At 35.7% G+C, this 14,778-nt stretch overlaps 1 protein-coding gene and 1 long non-coding RNA gene across 2 annotated transcripts; both read right to left on the reverse strand.

The window, feature by feature from the left end:
- Positions 1–1,350: 1,350 nt before the first annotated feature.
- Positions 1,351–3,853, reverse strand: LOC137138097 (uncharacterized). Its single transcript, XR_010915888.1, has 5 exons — positions 3,514–3,853; positions 3,190–3,395; positions 3,037–3,087; positions 2,700–2,762; positions 1,351–1,745 (listed from the first exon to the last, which is right to left on the reverse strand). It is a non-coding gene; the product is annotated as an uncharacterized lncRNA (long non-coding RNA).
- Positions 3,854–3,884: 31 nt separating this feature from the next.
- LOC137137145 (Fc receptor-like protein 2) lies at positions 3,885–12,831 on the reverse strand (the record flags this gene model as incomplete). The annotated part of the gene is made up of 7 exons (XM_067523084.1): positions 3,885–4,159; positions 4,680–4,946; positions 6,103–6,441; positions 7,213–7,482; positions 9,790–10,050; positions 11,522–11,776; positions 12,678–12,831. Coding segments are annotated over 7 exons (1,806 nt in total), but the record flags the coding sequence as incomplete, so codon positions are not given.
- Between the last annotated feature and the right edge of the window lie 1,947 nt (positions 12,832–14,778).

Genomic DNA, 14,778 nt, shown 5'->3' on the forward strand with positions numbered 1-14,778 from the left:
TGACAGTCACAGCTGGAGGCATTAAGGTATCAGCTTCTCTCTCAGACCGTCCATCAGTCCATCCCATTCTTGTGAACGCGATATCTCAGAAACGTCTGAATTATTACATTTTGAAGGTCAGAGATCAAAGGTCAAATTTTATGTGGCCTTAGGTCCTTATCATTCTTATCACAGGAACTCCTTAGTGGAATTTCTTTAATTTCAAAACAAGCATCCACTTGGATTTAAAGATAAACACTTTGGACTTTGGTGGCCTAAGCTCAAAGGTCAAGGTCAACATGTGTGTCACTTTGGTTCCTTCCATTCTATCCTTCAAACTTTTAACGCAAGCATCCACTTGGACTAAAGGATGAACTGATTGTATTTGGGGGTTGCAGGTCAAAGGTCAAGGTCACTGTGACAGTGGTCCCCCTAAAACCATCAGCACGCAAACACCTACACAGCAACAGACCACTCACTCCAGCACCAAGCCTTACAATAAAAAGAGGTTGTTATTCCATGTACCTACTTTATTTGTTTGGAAGCGACAAAAAGAATCATTTTCTGTTCTTCTGTAAAATGTTAAACCCTTACGCATTTAGATTAGGATTTAAAAATTAAAAAATAAAGATTTTTTATTTATTGCTTGATCAACAAATTTATAGTTTTTTTGTAAAACCTAAAAGCTTCTGAGTTGTCAGAATTCAGATTTTAGTTTATTATATATACGTATTTTTATTATTTGAAACAGTATAAAATTCTGCACTGCATGTTCAATTTGTGACAGAAAATAAATACATGTAAAAATGTAAAAATTAACATGTAAAAATTAAACATAACTTCCACGTAAACAACTACGGTTAGGATTAGGCACAAAAACTAAAGGGTAAGGTTAAGTTCAGGTTACTCTGATAGGCAGGGGGCAGTGGTGGCTCAGTCGGTAGAGTGGCCTCCTACTGACCATAGGGTCAGAGGCTCGCTCCCCGTTCTTACCGACCACATGTTGAAGTGTCCCTGGGCAAGACACTGAACCCCCAACAGCCCATCCCCATACCCACCTGTGCAGTGCTGGTCTTAAGCCTGGCAGAAACTGGGGGAGGGTTTTGTCAGGAAGGGCATCCGGTGTAAAAACTGTACCAAATGAACATGCAGACTAATGATCCACTGTGGTGACCCTGAACTCACAGGATAAGCTGAAAGGACAAAATGTTTATATTAAGTTATTTATTTGCACTGATGCTGGTCCATCTCATCCCATCTAGATGTCTTGGAGTCTCTTGTTCCTACTACTCTGTGTGCATTAAATTACCCTCTGAGGACAAATTAAATGTTTATGAACCGTTTAAGAACTCAGTATTGTTTGTTCTTGTTTATGATGTGTTTCTTCTCACAGGCTAAAGACATGAAGTTAGTGAGACTGAGAGTGTCCACTCTTTTAATACCTACAGTGTAGATGACAGAGGACAATATGTCTTAAACAATAAGAACTTTACATCAATTGAAAACATATGAAACTTGGATTTGAGCAGTAATTTAATAAACGTATTTTGGTGTCATTAAGTTATTTGTAAAGTAAAAACAATTATATTTCATAATTTGTTGTAATAATTGTATTAATTGTAATAATTCTTGTAATAATTAGACTCTACAAATTCCTAATGTGATGTGATGTGCACAGTGATGCCAACACTGTTTGAATATGAATGATTTTTCTTAGTTTCATCGACGTCTCTTGATTCGCTGATGATGCATTTTTCTTTATAAATCTGAAAAAAAAAATCACAAATGAACAACAAAGGAAAAACAAAAATAAATGTTGTTACAATAGCAACAGAATTACTTTAACTTTAAACTTTTACTACACTACGATGTTTACAGATGCTTTTTATTACATGGCTCAAAAAATTATTTAATGAAAATAACAGCGTAATAACGCGTAATTATGTAACAAGGTGGATCTATATCAGTGCAATGTGTGTGTGTGTGTGTGGGTGTGTGTGTGTGTGTGTGTGTACATGTGGATTTCACTACATGCCAGTGGCTCATTGCAGTAAGTGCACTGTGCAAATGTGTTTGTCTGGATGTAGTTTTCATTTTCCAGTCTATTTCAGAGAACATGTTGCAGGCCTCACTTATTTCTCATCTCCTGTGACTGTACCTGTATGTAGATATTGACATGTTTTGTTTTATGTTTCTTCTCTTTAGGAAATGTGTGTGTCTTCATTTAATTTTGTGTGTCCACAGTGTGCAGGGCCAAGGTCTTTGTGAGGTGCTGCTGCCTTAAGGCTGATTGTGGTTTTGTGAAAAGGCTGAAGTGACTTTTCCAGCCTGGTTGGTGGTAGTGAACCCACGACATGAAAAACCTGAGAGCAGATTGTCAGCATGGACTCCTGCACTAGCACTGGTTTAACTGGGAGACTTGTTTTTGCATCTTGGCCCTGAACTGAGCAAAGCCATTGACTTTGTCCTCACTTTGTGTAACTTGTGTAGTAACTGATTGTCGAATCCCCCAACTTGGAAATGTTTTAAATATTTAATGATAAAAATAATCCAGTAAAGTTTTAGTGTGCAACAAAACTAATTCACTAGTTTCAAACTTTTCAGGTAATTGACTGATGTCACTCTATAATGTAATTATTAATTAATGAATGCAGTAAATTTATACTGTAAATCTAATCTAATTATTTAGAACCAAGTGACTATCGGGACAATGTTTTTACCTTTGCTTGGATCTGGATTCACATTGTTGTAGTCAGAGTTCTCCTCTGTATCATCAGGTCTCACTGTTAAGATGACAGTATAAATGTTTTTTAAAAATCTGCCTTTAATCAATTGTTTGCTGTAGCAATATTTAAAATATTATAATGATAATAATAATAATTATTTTTCAACAATACATGTTTAAAATGTGTACTGGCCTGACCTTCCCCCTGAATCAATGTGACATAACCATATTTGTCTGTTTGTCCAGCAAATTATGAATGTTGTACATGTGACATATACTGATTATTCAGTTCTAGTCATAGAATCTGACATTAATCAAAGTTTATATTTTACCACTTTCTGTGTTTCCAGAGCCTCTGATCGCTTCATACACAGCAGCATCACCTACAACATGACATAAAAAAATCAACAAAATTTATAAAATGAGTCACTTCAAACTGAATTTTACAACTCATAGTTGTGAAAGTAAAACATTTTGAGTCTGACCATGGAGAAGAGAGGAGTAAACTTGAGTCTGACTCTGTTCGACTGTTTGTTGTGTAGCAGTCTTCTTGTTCAGGGACTGAATGAACTTAAAACCCAGAAAATACTGTAAATGTGGTAAGAAACATGTGATCTACACTCTGAGGAGGCCCCAGGCAAAGAAGTCCATCATAAATGAAAGTTTTGCACTAACCTGTTCCAACATGGACCTGTAAAAAAAAAACAATCATTACATTGTATTGTATTGAAATCATTTCACAGCTTCACGTCATAACATCAGAGTTCATCAGGGATTTTCAGTGAATCATCAACAAGAAAAGGTCTCACCTTTTATCTTTCTGCAGCAACACAGCAGCAGCAGCTGCAGAAAAACAATCAGTAAAATTCTAGTAATCAACCCAGTGACAAACCTGGACCCTGTAATTAGAAATCAGCATTAACTAACTGTATAGATGCAGTGAGGCACAGAGTCAACATGGATTTACACAAAGACACAGGAAGCAATGGCTTTTTGCTAAAAGAAAACTAAAGAAACCATTGATAGAGCCACACACATCCAGAATATTCCATCACTCTTACTCATGTTTTACATGTGTGATCATATCTCTAAAGTGGTAACTTCACCATGAGAACAGCACTTGTGAGATTTACCGTGTTTAAAGTTCTCTTCCATACACAAAGTTTACTCTCTCGAAACAATTATAGTTTGTTGATCATGTTTCCAACTCACCTTTAACTGATAACCAACTCTGTGGTGACACTTTTCCTGAGTACTGACACTTGTAGAAACCTTCATCTGACTCTGACACTGCAGAAATATTCAGCTCCTGTCTGGTGTCATTTTGTCTGAGTTTGTCATTTTGATAGAAAAAGACACTGGAAACAAACTTTGTGTTTCTTAATTTACAGCCAACAGTAACAGACTCTCCTTCAGTCGCAGGATGGACAGGACTCAACAGGATAATATCTGTATCTGGAAAACAGTCAGTGTTAAGTTTCAGAGATCAGCTGGTGCAGAGCATCAGAACAAGCTGATGTACAATGATACAACATTTATTTTATAGATTTATATAATTTGACATTTTGACATTTGGTATGGTGAATTTACAAACGGTCTAATAAGTAACATTCTAGTTGTTTGTTATAAAAGGGAGATTTTTACTGAGGGTAAATGTGAGTATAAATTGTTGCGAACAGATGAAGTTAAAGACCTGCCACCCAAATTATTCTGTGATATTAGACGTTTGTCTGTATTTTTCATGTTGTTGTTACTTTGACATTACAATTACATTTAATCATTTAACAGACACTTTATCCCAAACAAGTAAGTAGCACACATCAGGGGCATGTTGGGGTTCAGTGTTTTACCCAAAGACACTTCAGCATGTGACCACTGTCGACTGCTCAGTTTGATCTGGGTATTAAAGTACATAATAGGATGTTGACAAATGGATGTTTAAATAAAAGAAATGTAAAAAGTTCATGAAACATACTGTGTATAGTGATGTTGACTGAATTACTGAACTCTCCTGATCCAGACTCACACCAGTACACTGCAGTACCAGACTGTGAAGTGGAGATGTTACATGTGGATCCAGTCATAGTCCCCCAGTGATAACAGTGGGACAGGAAGCCTCCATCAGTAAACCTCCTCACTGTCCACTCAGTAGAGTTTCCCTCACAGCTCAGTGACACGGAGTCAGAGGTGAAGTGTTGAACTCTGTCAGGATTCACTGTGAGAGACGCTGATGGATGAACATCTGAAAAACACGACAAAAGAAATAAAACATAGTTCAATGAAATTATGATTAAAATGCCACATTTCAGAAGTTACAATATTCCTTTACTTCAACTACTTATTGTTGAGGATCAGTGCAAACTGCAGCGTTTTGAAAAATGTAAAAACTAATGTAAAAGTATAAAGTAGAAAACATACACAAAGAAAACTAGCACTACCCAACATGAAGATACAGGGGAAGTCAGGAAACAAAATACACAGCACAGAAAGAAACTGGGGGCAAATACAAACTATGAACCAAAAGGAAGATCAGGAGAAGGTATTAACAAACCAAAAATGCCCACAGAAAACAACTAGGAGGCAGAATGAAAAGCAACCCAAAGCTCAGACCTAATAATCAGGTAACAGAGTCCTCGAAACAATCCAGCTGAAGAAGGAAGTGGGCAGAAGAAACAGGGAGAAAGGACGAGGATCTGACAGGGAACTGAGGAGAGAGCTGACAATAAATAGGCAGGGGAACAGATGTAAACCATAATGGTCATTGATGAGTAATAAAACTGGAATAGTGAACTGGGAACAGGAAGTGGGGAAAACGGGCTACAAAATAACAGTCCAGGACAGGAAGTGGAGCTAAAAGACACTTGTATCACCTGTATCACCAACAAGTAGCTTCTTGTTTATCTGCATTAACTTTTCTACCACGGAACTTTTTTGTTTTACTCAGTTATTAAATTTGACTTTTTTATTTTAGTTTGGTTTTATTGTTTAAGTCATTTCTTAAGTGATCTTGAGTGCTCTGAAAGCCACTAAATAAATACATTTTTAAAAATATTTTTCTCCTGATATTAGGTAAAACTAAAAGTATCCAAAGTACAAGTACTCATTGCAAATTATTTGTGTATTTCATGCTGATGGAGAAACAAACAAACAAACAGAAACTGGAGGCAAGGCAACACAGTCCAGTAACAGTGAAACTGAAAAAAAAAAGGTTTTGTTTGATCAGAAGAAGAAAAAAAAAAAATCAAAGTAACCAACCAATTCATGCTTTCTACTGGTATGTACAGTTCACATTAATTTTAACATGAAAATTAGATACTGTAAGTTGTTTTTTGACAAAATTCATGAACTGATGTGAATTAACATGTGTTTATTCAGAGAAAACAGAGAAACAAACAAACCTCCAGACCAGACAAACTTTGGTTCACTGTGATCAGTGTAATACACTGGGTCTCCTCTTCCAGCTCTACACACATATCCTGCTGTGTGTGTCTGTCCATGAATGATGGAGGAATTCTGTTCAGTCCCATTGTCAGTAGCAGGTAGCAGCTCATATCTGTAGTATTTGGCTGACAGATCAGGAACAGTCTTATACCAGTAGAACCTCCATCCTGCAGATGGATGTTCAACCTCACAGTTCAGAGTTACTGAGGCTCCAGGACTCAGCCATGATGGAGACACAGTGAGGACAGGTCTGTGTTTGTCTGATGCGAAAATATTTGTATAAATAATTTCTCTAATTTATTATCTTCCAATGGTTGTTTTCAAATGTTAACATGAACTCAGTGTATAAATCTATCGGTCATATTTCCAGAAAAGTTAGAACATTGTGTCAAAATTTAAAAAAAAACAAGATGATTGGAGAAGTGAAAATTATTTCTGATTGTAAATTGTACAAAGACAACACATCAAATATTTTCAGAAATATTTAGAATTTGATACCAGCAACACATTTCAGTAAAGTTGAGACATGTTTATCAGTGTGTAGTGTCACCTCTTTTTTAGAAACATTTGAGGTTGCAAACTGAAAGCTTTAGTTTAAAAAGCAAAATTTTTTTCATTCTTACTTGACACAGGATTTTCAGCTGCTTAACTTTTGATGAACTTCACCACATCCTTATTTGTAAAGACTCAGTGTCTCTGGAATATTCCTTTAATACCCAATCATAATGCTGACCTGTGACCAATGAACCATATTAGTTGTGAGATGTTTTACTGGGATTTTTATTTTAGCATCACCCACAATTTCCAGTCTTTTGTTGCCTCAATCACATGTTTTTCATTGCATTTAATTCAAAATGACCACATTTTTATAACACAATCTAATATTCTAGTTTCAACATCTGATATTTGACGTTGTGCGATTTACAATCAACAATAGGTTTCAAGGGATTTGGAGAAAATGGGGTTTGTAATTATATAGACAAGGGATAAATGTTTATATGCTAAATCACAAATATATAAAAGATTTATTCTACATTGTATGTTTTAAATCTTTTAACCAAACTTACAAATTGTATCAACCCTCACTGACTGGCTGTTCTCTGTGTAGTAAACTGGGTTTCCTCCTCTGCAGCAGTAGAGTCCTTCCTGTGAGACACTGATTCTACCAGATGAGTAGGAAACAGCATCTTGTGTGGTCAGAGGATCAGAGGATTTATAACCTCTGTACCAGTAATATGTCCAACCAGATGATGTCTTTACAGAGCAGGTCAGGGTCACTCTGCCTCCTACAGGAACTTCTCTGTTGTCAGGTCTTAGTTCAGCCTGTGGTTTAGTTGCTGTTTGGTTTAGAACAAAAACATCAAAACATAATTACTGTCACTATTGATGACAATATAAATAAATAGACAAAAATAGTTAGGTAGTAAACACAACAATTGACTTTGATATTTCTCATATTATCACCGTGATCAGCATCATGATATTTTTAATTTGGTCAGAAACTGATCAGACTCAGTACCTTTGACATTTATCAAAGATTTATTCTCTGAAATTGATCTTATCCATGTTTTGTGTAGCTCCTTTTGTAAACATTCATTAATGTTTCTGACTAATACAATAAAATTAAGTAAAAACAACAAAAACTTAAATTTGTATTATTCACATGCATCATAATGCACCACTGCATTAGGAAATACTGCACCACTTGTTAAAAAACAGTGTTCAGTTATTAAATATGATAAGAAACTGCAGACTCCTTCTACTAAAGGAGCATGTTTCATTAGGCTGGTGTCCGTTCATACGTCCACTCAGTCCCTCCACCTCTTTCAATCTGACACCTGACAGTGAACTTCTCACTGTAATAAATTTGAGAACAGTGTTGTCACAAATTGACAGTATATTAGATGTGATGACTTGTTGTTATTGTTATTTTATTATCACTGTGATTAGGTCACATGGCAGGAGGCAGCACTAGTTCTGGTTATAAATGAGGTGTTTTGTGTTTTGTTTCAGTATCACTTTCAGTCTGTTTTGTGTGTGCATTCATTTTGTTTCTCTATGTGTCCCCACAGTCCTCCTCCTCCTCCTGAGGCTCCATCACCACCCCACTCCACCTCTGTCTGTCTCTGGCCCCTGTTGGTCTCCTGCTTCTCAGCTGGCTATCGGTTTACTCAGTGTCCCAGACCATCCATCAGTAGTTTTCTATTTAAGGACTTGTTTTTGTCTGCAATTGTTGTTGGAGCTCAAAGTTTGTTCTTCTCAACTTGTCCTTTACCCGACCACTAGCCTCGATCGTCCTCCTGAGTTTGTGTGTTTGGTCTAGTTTCGTATATTAGTACTACTTACTTTATTAATAGTATTTGTCGTGTAGAACTTGTCTTAGTAGTGTTTTCCTCTCTCTTAGAGTGAGTTTTAGGTGGTTTTGTATTTTCTTCCTCAGTGAGCATTTATAGCTGCTAATCTCTGCTCCCTGCCCAATAAAACGGACAAGCTGCTACTTCTGAATAGAACAATTATAAACTTTCCACGTTCTGCTGTTCTCTGCTTTAGTGAAACGTGGCTCAGTGCATCCATCCTGGATAACTCACTGATGCTGCCGGTTTTTCACCTGCACAGAGCGGACCATGTAACAGAGCTATCAGGGAAGAGGTGGAATCTGCTTTTATATCAATGAAGGTTTCTGTGCTGATGTCATGGTGTTAAGTAGATCCTGTAGCCCGAACCTAGAAACTCTATTTGTAAACTGTAAACCATTTTATTCTCCGTGAGAGTTTTCCTCATTGGTTCTGGTCTTTACATCCCACCACAGGCCACCGTATGTGACCCACTTAATAAATAACCAGTTTGGAGCAAAAACACCCAGACCCTCTTTTTATTGTATTTGGGGATTTTAACAGCAAAACTGAACCATGAACTGCCTAAATACAAACTGCCCCCAGTCTTCACCTAAATGTTTAACAAATCACTGAAGCTGTGTAAAGTGCCATCAACCTTTAAACATTCAACCATAATTCCAGCCCCTAAGAAAGCTACTATCACAGGGTTAAATGACTACAGGCCAATCGCTTTGACTTCTGTGTTTATGAAATCCTGATTTATTTTAAATGAGTATTGTAGTATTGGTATCCTGCTACCTAAAGAAGTGACTGAGTTTATGTTTAGTTATAGTTTGTGTTTTATGTTGTCTGCAGTGTCCATACTGAGAGTAGTTGTACTCAACTCGTTTGCTAATAAACTTGTTTTGGTTTATTTAACTCTGAACATATGTGATGACTTCTGCATTTGTGTTCATCTGTTTCTGGTTTGTAATAGTTTACTAGAGTAAGATTTGTTTGTAGAAAAAGGATTTCATCATGGGCACAAGTATGAGATTTATTTTAAATATTTATCCTTTTTAAACATCCCAACTGTGCTGGGATTAAAAAAAAAAGTGTAACCTCATGTAATGTGACAGTACTTTGAAGACCAGCTGTGTTTGTACCAAACTACATAACAGATTTACTCTGATAAATAATTTATCAAAGAGACTGAAAAACACTAGAACTTACTTGTAAGTTTTTTAAATCTTTTCGTGCATTTCTCTTTGAACAACATATTTACTGCACTTCTCACTTTGTATATGTGTATTGGAAAAAAAAACTTACATGATACAGTCAATGTGATGGGATCACTCCACTGTGTTAACAATGAGTTTCTTCTCCCTCTACATCTGTAGTTTCCACTGTGGGACTCAATAGCTCTGATAATATATTTCCTCAGAGTTCCAGATGTGTGTTGGCTGTTTTGTTTCCATTCATACTGTAACTCAGTGTCTCCACCTCCCTGGATCTCACATTTGAGAGTGATGCTCTCACCACTGAATATCTGATTCCAGTTGGGCTGCAGGGTCACAGATACTCTGGGATCTGTTCACATTAGAAATACACAGTAAGAGTACAACTAAACATTAATGCAGTTTTTGTTTGTATATAAAGTTGTTCCTGTTGTGTCAAATGGTAGCACTCCTGGAGCATCCAATATAGATGTGAAAGGACATTTAAAAAAAAGCTGCACAATTTGATAATAATACACAATTATTATGTGATGCTGAGCGACGAGAACATGTTGGCAACACATCGCAATACATTTCGTGTTTACCAGTTTTGTTTTTTAAATACACTGTCAAATACACATACAGGCTGATTTTGTACCTGAACTCTTTTAGTACTGAGCCAAGCTGTTGTATTATGCAGAATGTGGTTTGACATTGTGTTACTAAAATGAACAAGGCCTTTCCTAAAAATCCTCGTCTGGATGGCAGCACACTGTGTGTTGCTCCTAAACCTGTAAAAAACATTCAGCATTGAAGGTGATTCACATTATGCACCTCACAGCAACACAGGTGCTGGTTATTGAATTTGTAGTTTAGTTGCTGTTCAGTTTAGAACAAAACCATCATTACTGTCACTATTAATGATGACAATTTAAATAAATACACAAAAATGCTAAATAGTAAACACAATTGTGCCATGATTTTTTATTTTTTTTATTTTTATTTTTTGGTCCTTTCGGCTTATACCGTGAGTTCAGGGTCGCCACAGTGGATCATTGTCCGCATGTTGATTTGGCACAGTTTTTACACCGGATGCCCTTCGAGACACAACCCTCCCCAATTTCTACCGGGCTTGGAGCACTGCTCAGCTGGGGAGGGGAATGGGCTGTTAGGGGTTCAGTGTCTTGGTCCCAGAGACACTTTGACATACAACTGGGATAGGGGATTGAACCATTGACCCTGTGGTCCGTGGACGACTGCGTTTACCAATTGAGCCCCTGTGGCATGATCTTTGATATTTCTCAGAATATCACTGTGATCAGCATCATGATATTTTTATTTTGGTCAGAAACTCTGATCAGATTTGTAACTGACAGTTATCAAAGGTTTATTCTCTGACACTGATCTTATCCATCTTTTGTGTAGCCCCTTTGGTAAACATGTTTCTGAATATTACCAATTTTAAAATAAAGCAAAATTATTCAGATGCATGTAAGGTACAGTAACTCTTTAGCTGTAGTCAACACTAAATATCAAACAGCATCATAACACACCACTGCACTAGGAAATACTACAACAATTTGTGGAAAAACAGTGATCAGTTGTTAAATTTGATGTCAGAGGAAGAAACTGCAGACTCCTTCAAAACTCATTTTTCTTAGTGGATGTGGAGAAGAAGCTAAAAAGCTATTTGACAGCAGTTTACACACACTCACACACAACAAAAGCCACATTAAAAGAAGTAAAAAGAGAGAACATTTCTAGAAGTGTGTTGGCTCATCTGGATGAAACAGATGAAACTCAGAACAGAACATTTTCATATGAATATAAAACATCCAACCTACCTAATATGGTTAATGTGAGGACATTACTCCACTCTGTGAAGGAAAAGTACTTTTTACCCCGACACCTGTAGTTTCCACTGTCAGACTCAGTTGCTCTGTCGATCACGTGTTCATTGTGTGTTGGAGGCGTGTTTAACTTGGCTGGTGTCCATTCATACGTCCACTCAGTTCCTCCACCTCCCTGGACGTTACATGTGAAAGTGATGCTCTCACCACTGAATATCTGATTCCAGTTGGTCAAAGATGCACTGGCAGCTGTTCACATTAAAAAGTAAAAGTATAAGTCAAATTAAAAGATGGACAGTTATTTTCAGTGGATGTGTTAATAATTTAACAAGTAATAACATGCAAATATTGATAATGTTTTTGCTGTTTATCGGAACATTTAAATAACAAAAATGACATTTTTAACATTATCCATCACCTTAAAGAAGTTTTTTTTCTTTAACAGTTGTGTTCTGAATAAAGAGAATGTTTTCTGTGACTGTAATCCCATGTCATTCTCAAATATGACAGTACTCACAGTACGTAGTGTGTTACTGCACTCACAGCTCATGTGTTCACATGTTGAACAAGCTTTGATCTTAATAAACAGCTTCTTACTGTATTTGTATTTATTTCATTTAACCAGAAGTTTGCTTGTTTCTCTCATGTAGCTTGTAAAACTCCTTTTAAATATCAGCCGGCTTTTCTGCCGACTTCAGAGTTGATTGTGCTCATGATTCTGAGCTTTTCTTAATATTTTCACTGTTTAGTTACAATGTTGCTCATCTTTGAAAACTTGAGGAAATGTACAATTTAATAAAGAATTAATAATTAAATCTACAAACACAGCTGCACTCACAGGTCATGTGTTCAGATCGTGAACAGGTCACCCGACAATAACTAACATTAAAATCTATCAATCTAACAAATACTACATTCCTACCTTGATGTAATTCTAATTGTAATTGTAAAAGAAAGTAGGAGAAACCGTGATGACGTCCTTCATTCACTACAAACAGATGTCTTCCAGACTTTAGGCAGTTTGAGATTATTTGAACAGTAAATAAAAACTTCAATGATAGAAATAAATGTCCTATAACCTCTGATTTTGTTTTGCATATATATTCAGTCTCTTAAACTTATTTTTTATTAATTAAACTAAAAAATTCACCAGTTTCCCCAATCCTGAGTTCACTGCTGTTTGATGTGAAGATCAGTGGATCTCCTCTTCCTCCTCTGCAAAAGTAAAAACCTCCTTCTGAGACACTGATGATTCCAGCCCATGGTTGATTATTGTTAATATTCTGAGGTTGAGAAGAGTCTGAGATTCATCTGTAAAAGTAAAATTTCCAGTCATCAGATCCGTCCACAGAGCAGCTTAGTCTCACACTGCCCCCTACTGGTATGGTGGTCTTGTCTGCTGTCAGAGTGGCCTTAGACACAGATTCTGTTTAAATGACAATGACAACAATACAACAAGACAATTATTGTAATAAATATGATACAAATCATTTATTTATCATTTATGATCTTTCTAGAAAGATTCACAGACTTATAAATTACACTGAATCACTGGAGCTGCAAGAAACTTTTCTTCCTCATTTGTACATAAAACATTTCCCATTTTAGTGAATTCTTTGACAAACTGGATACTGATATGTAACAATTAATGAATTAATATATTCAGGAGGAACTGCATTTTACTCTGCTATATCTCTGGTTGATTCCTCTCATTGGAATTAGCAGTTCTCTCCATTTGATCATCATTTTGTCCTGTTAACATGATCAGATAAATGTAAAAAATAAACACATCTACATGAAGGTTATATAATCTGCCCTGTAAAGGTCAATAATTTGGTATATATACATAAACATAAATAAAAAACTGCACAAATGTTAAATAGCAAAATAAATTCTAGAAAAATTCAGGCACAAATCTGATTATTTCTGTTCACACATCAAGTATAATGTTGATTATATATGACCACAGAGAAGATGTCATGTTGAAATATTATATTTAATATTATCTTAACTGGAAGCAAACAGAAAAGAACAGCTGTTACCTTCAGTATTTCCACAGATGAGTGCACTTAACACTAAAATAAAGATTAAAACCACATCAGACATGATTAAACTTAAAATCATAATTAAAAAATGTATTTTTAAAATACTGAGAATTTTAAAAGAGTCTGTTATTGTTTATCAACAAATATACAATATGACATTATGTATGTTGGTAAAGAAACTGAGAGCACATCTTAAAATAAATACTTATAATTCAGCTAGAAATTAAGAAATTTACAGACATAACAATAGTTTAGCTTAGAGCAGAAACTGTCACATTGTGCAAAGATAATTGTCCACTAGTGTATTTAGCTCAGTTCTCCTCCCTGAACCAAGACAGATCAACAACCAAAATGACACTTATTAAACTATAATGTTAGTTAGAAAACTACCATATAAAGAAAACATGAGTTTGTCTCTGAAAGTCAACAGATTAATAGAAAGTCAGTGATGTACTCACAGAATAATGACAGTACACAGAACAAAGTGTGTCCCATCTTCACATGCAGACCATCACTGTCACTCTGCTGCTCTGATTCTGACAAATGTTTGTACTTTACATTCAAATATGTAACACAGCAAAGACAGAAAGAATAAAGAGAAGTTAGGTTTTATATATATGCATCTGAAAAAGTACAGCCTCTCTGTTCTTCCTTCCTTTTTATGTGAAAAACAGTCATCTACCACAGTTTTAACATATTTAATGCACATTTACACTGTTCACCACTAAAATAAATTAACTTGTTTAATGCACAAAGCTTTTTACTGGTCCTTAAAAAAAATAAACAAGAAATGATTTCATTATAAATATTTTCACATTTATAAAATCATTGAATTTCATCGTATTACATGTGTTACTGTAACATACCTACCTAATAATTTATTTGTTGGTGCTTTTTATACAGCATAACTCTGTATTTCCATACTTAACAATAACTTTATATTCCCCAAAGGGCAGAGAAACACCAAGACAGACAGTACAAGAAACTTAAACTTGTGTTACAGTCTCATCATCATCAGAATCAGTAAAGTTCCTCTCATCTACTTTGAACAGTGTACAAATGTTAAACCACAGGTGTAATGATCAGCACTTGGTGGATTTTCTTAGAGAGTAAATTATTTTATAGAACAAAAGCAACTACAGTCACATGACACTTGAGATGAGCTAAAACTCTGACTGTTGGTCCTTCGTGGTCTTGTGGTCTTAC

The sequence above is a fragment of the Channa argus genome, chromosome 12 (genome assembly GCF_033026475.1).
Source record: "Channa argus isolate prfri chromosome 12, Channa argus male v1.0, whole genome shotgun sequence".
NCBI lineage: Eukaryota > Metazoa > Chordata > Actinopteri > Anabantiformes > Channidae > Channa > Channa argus.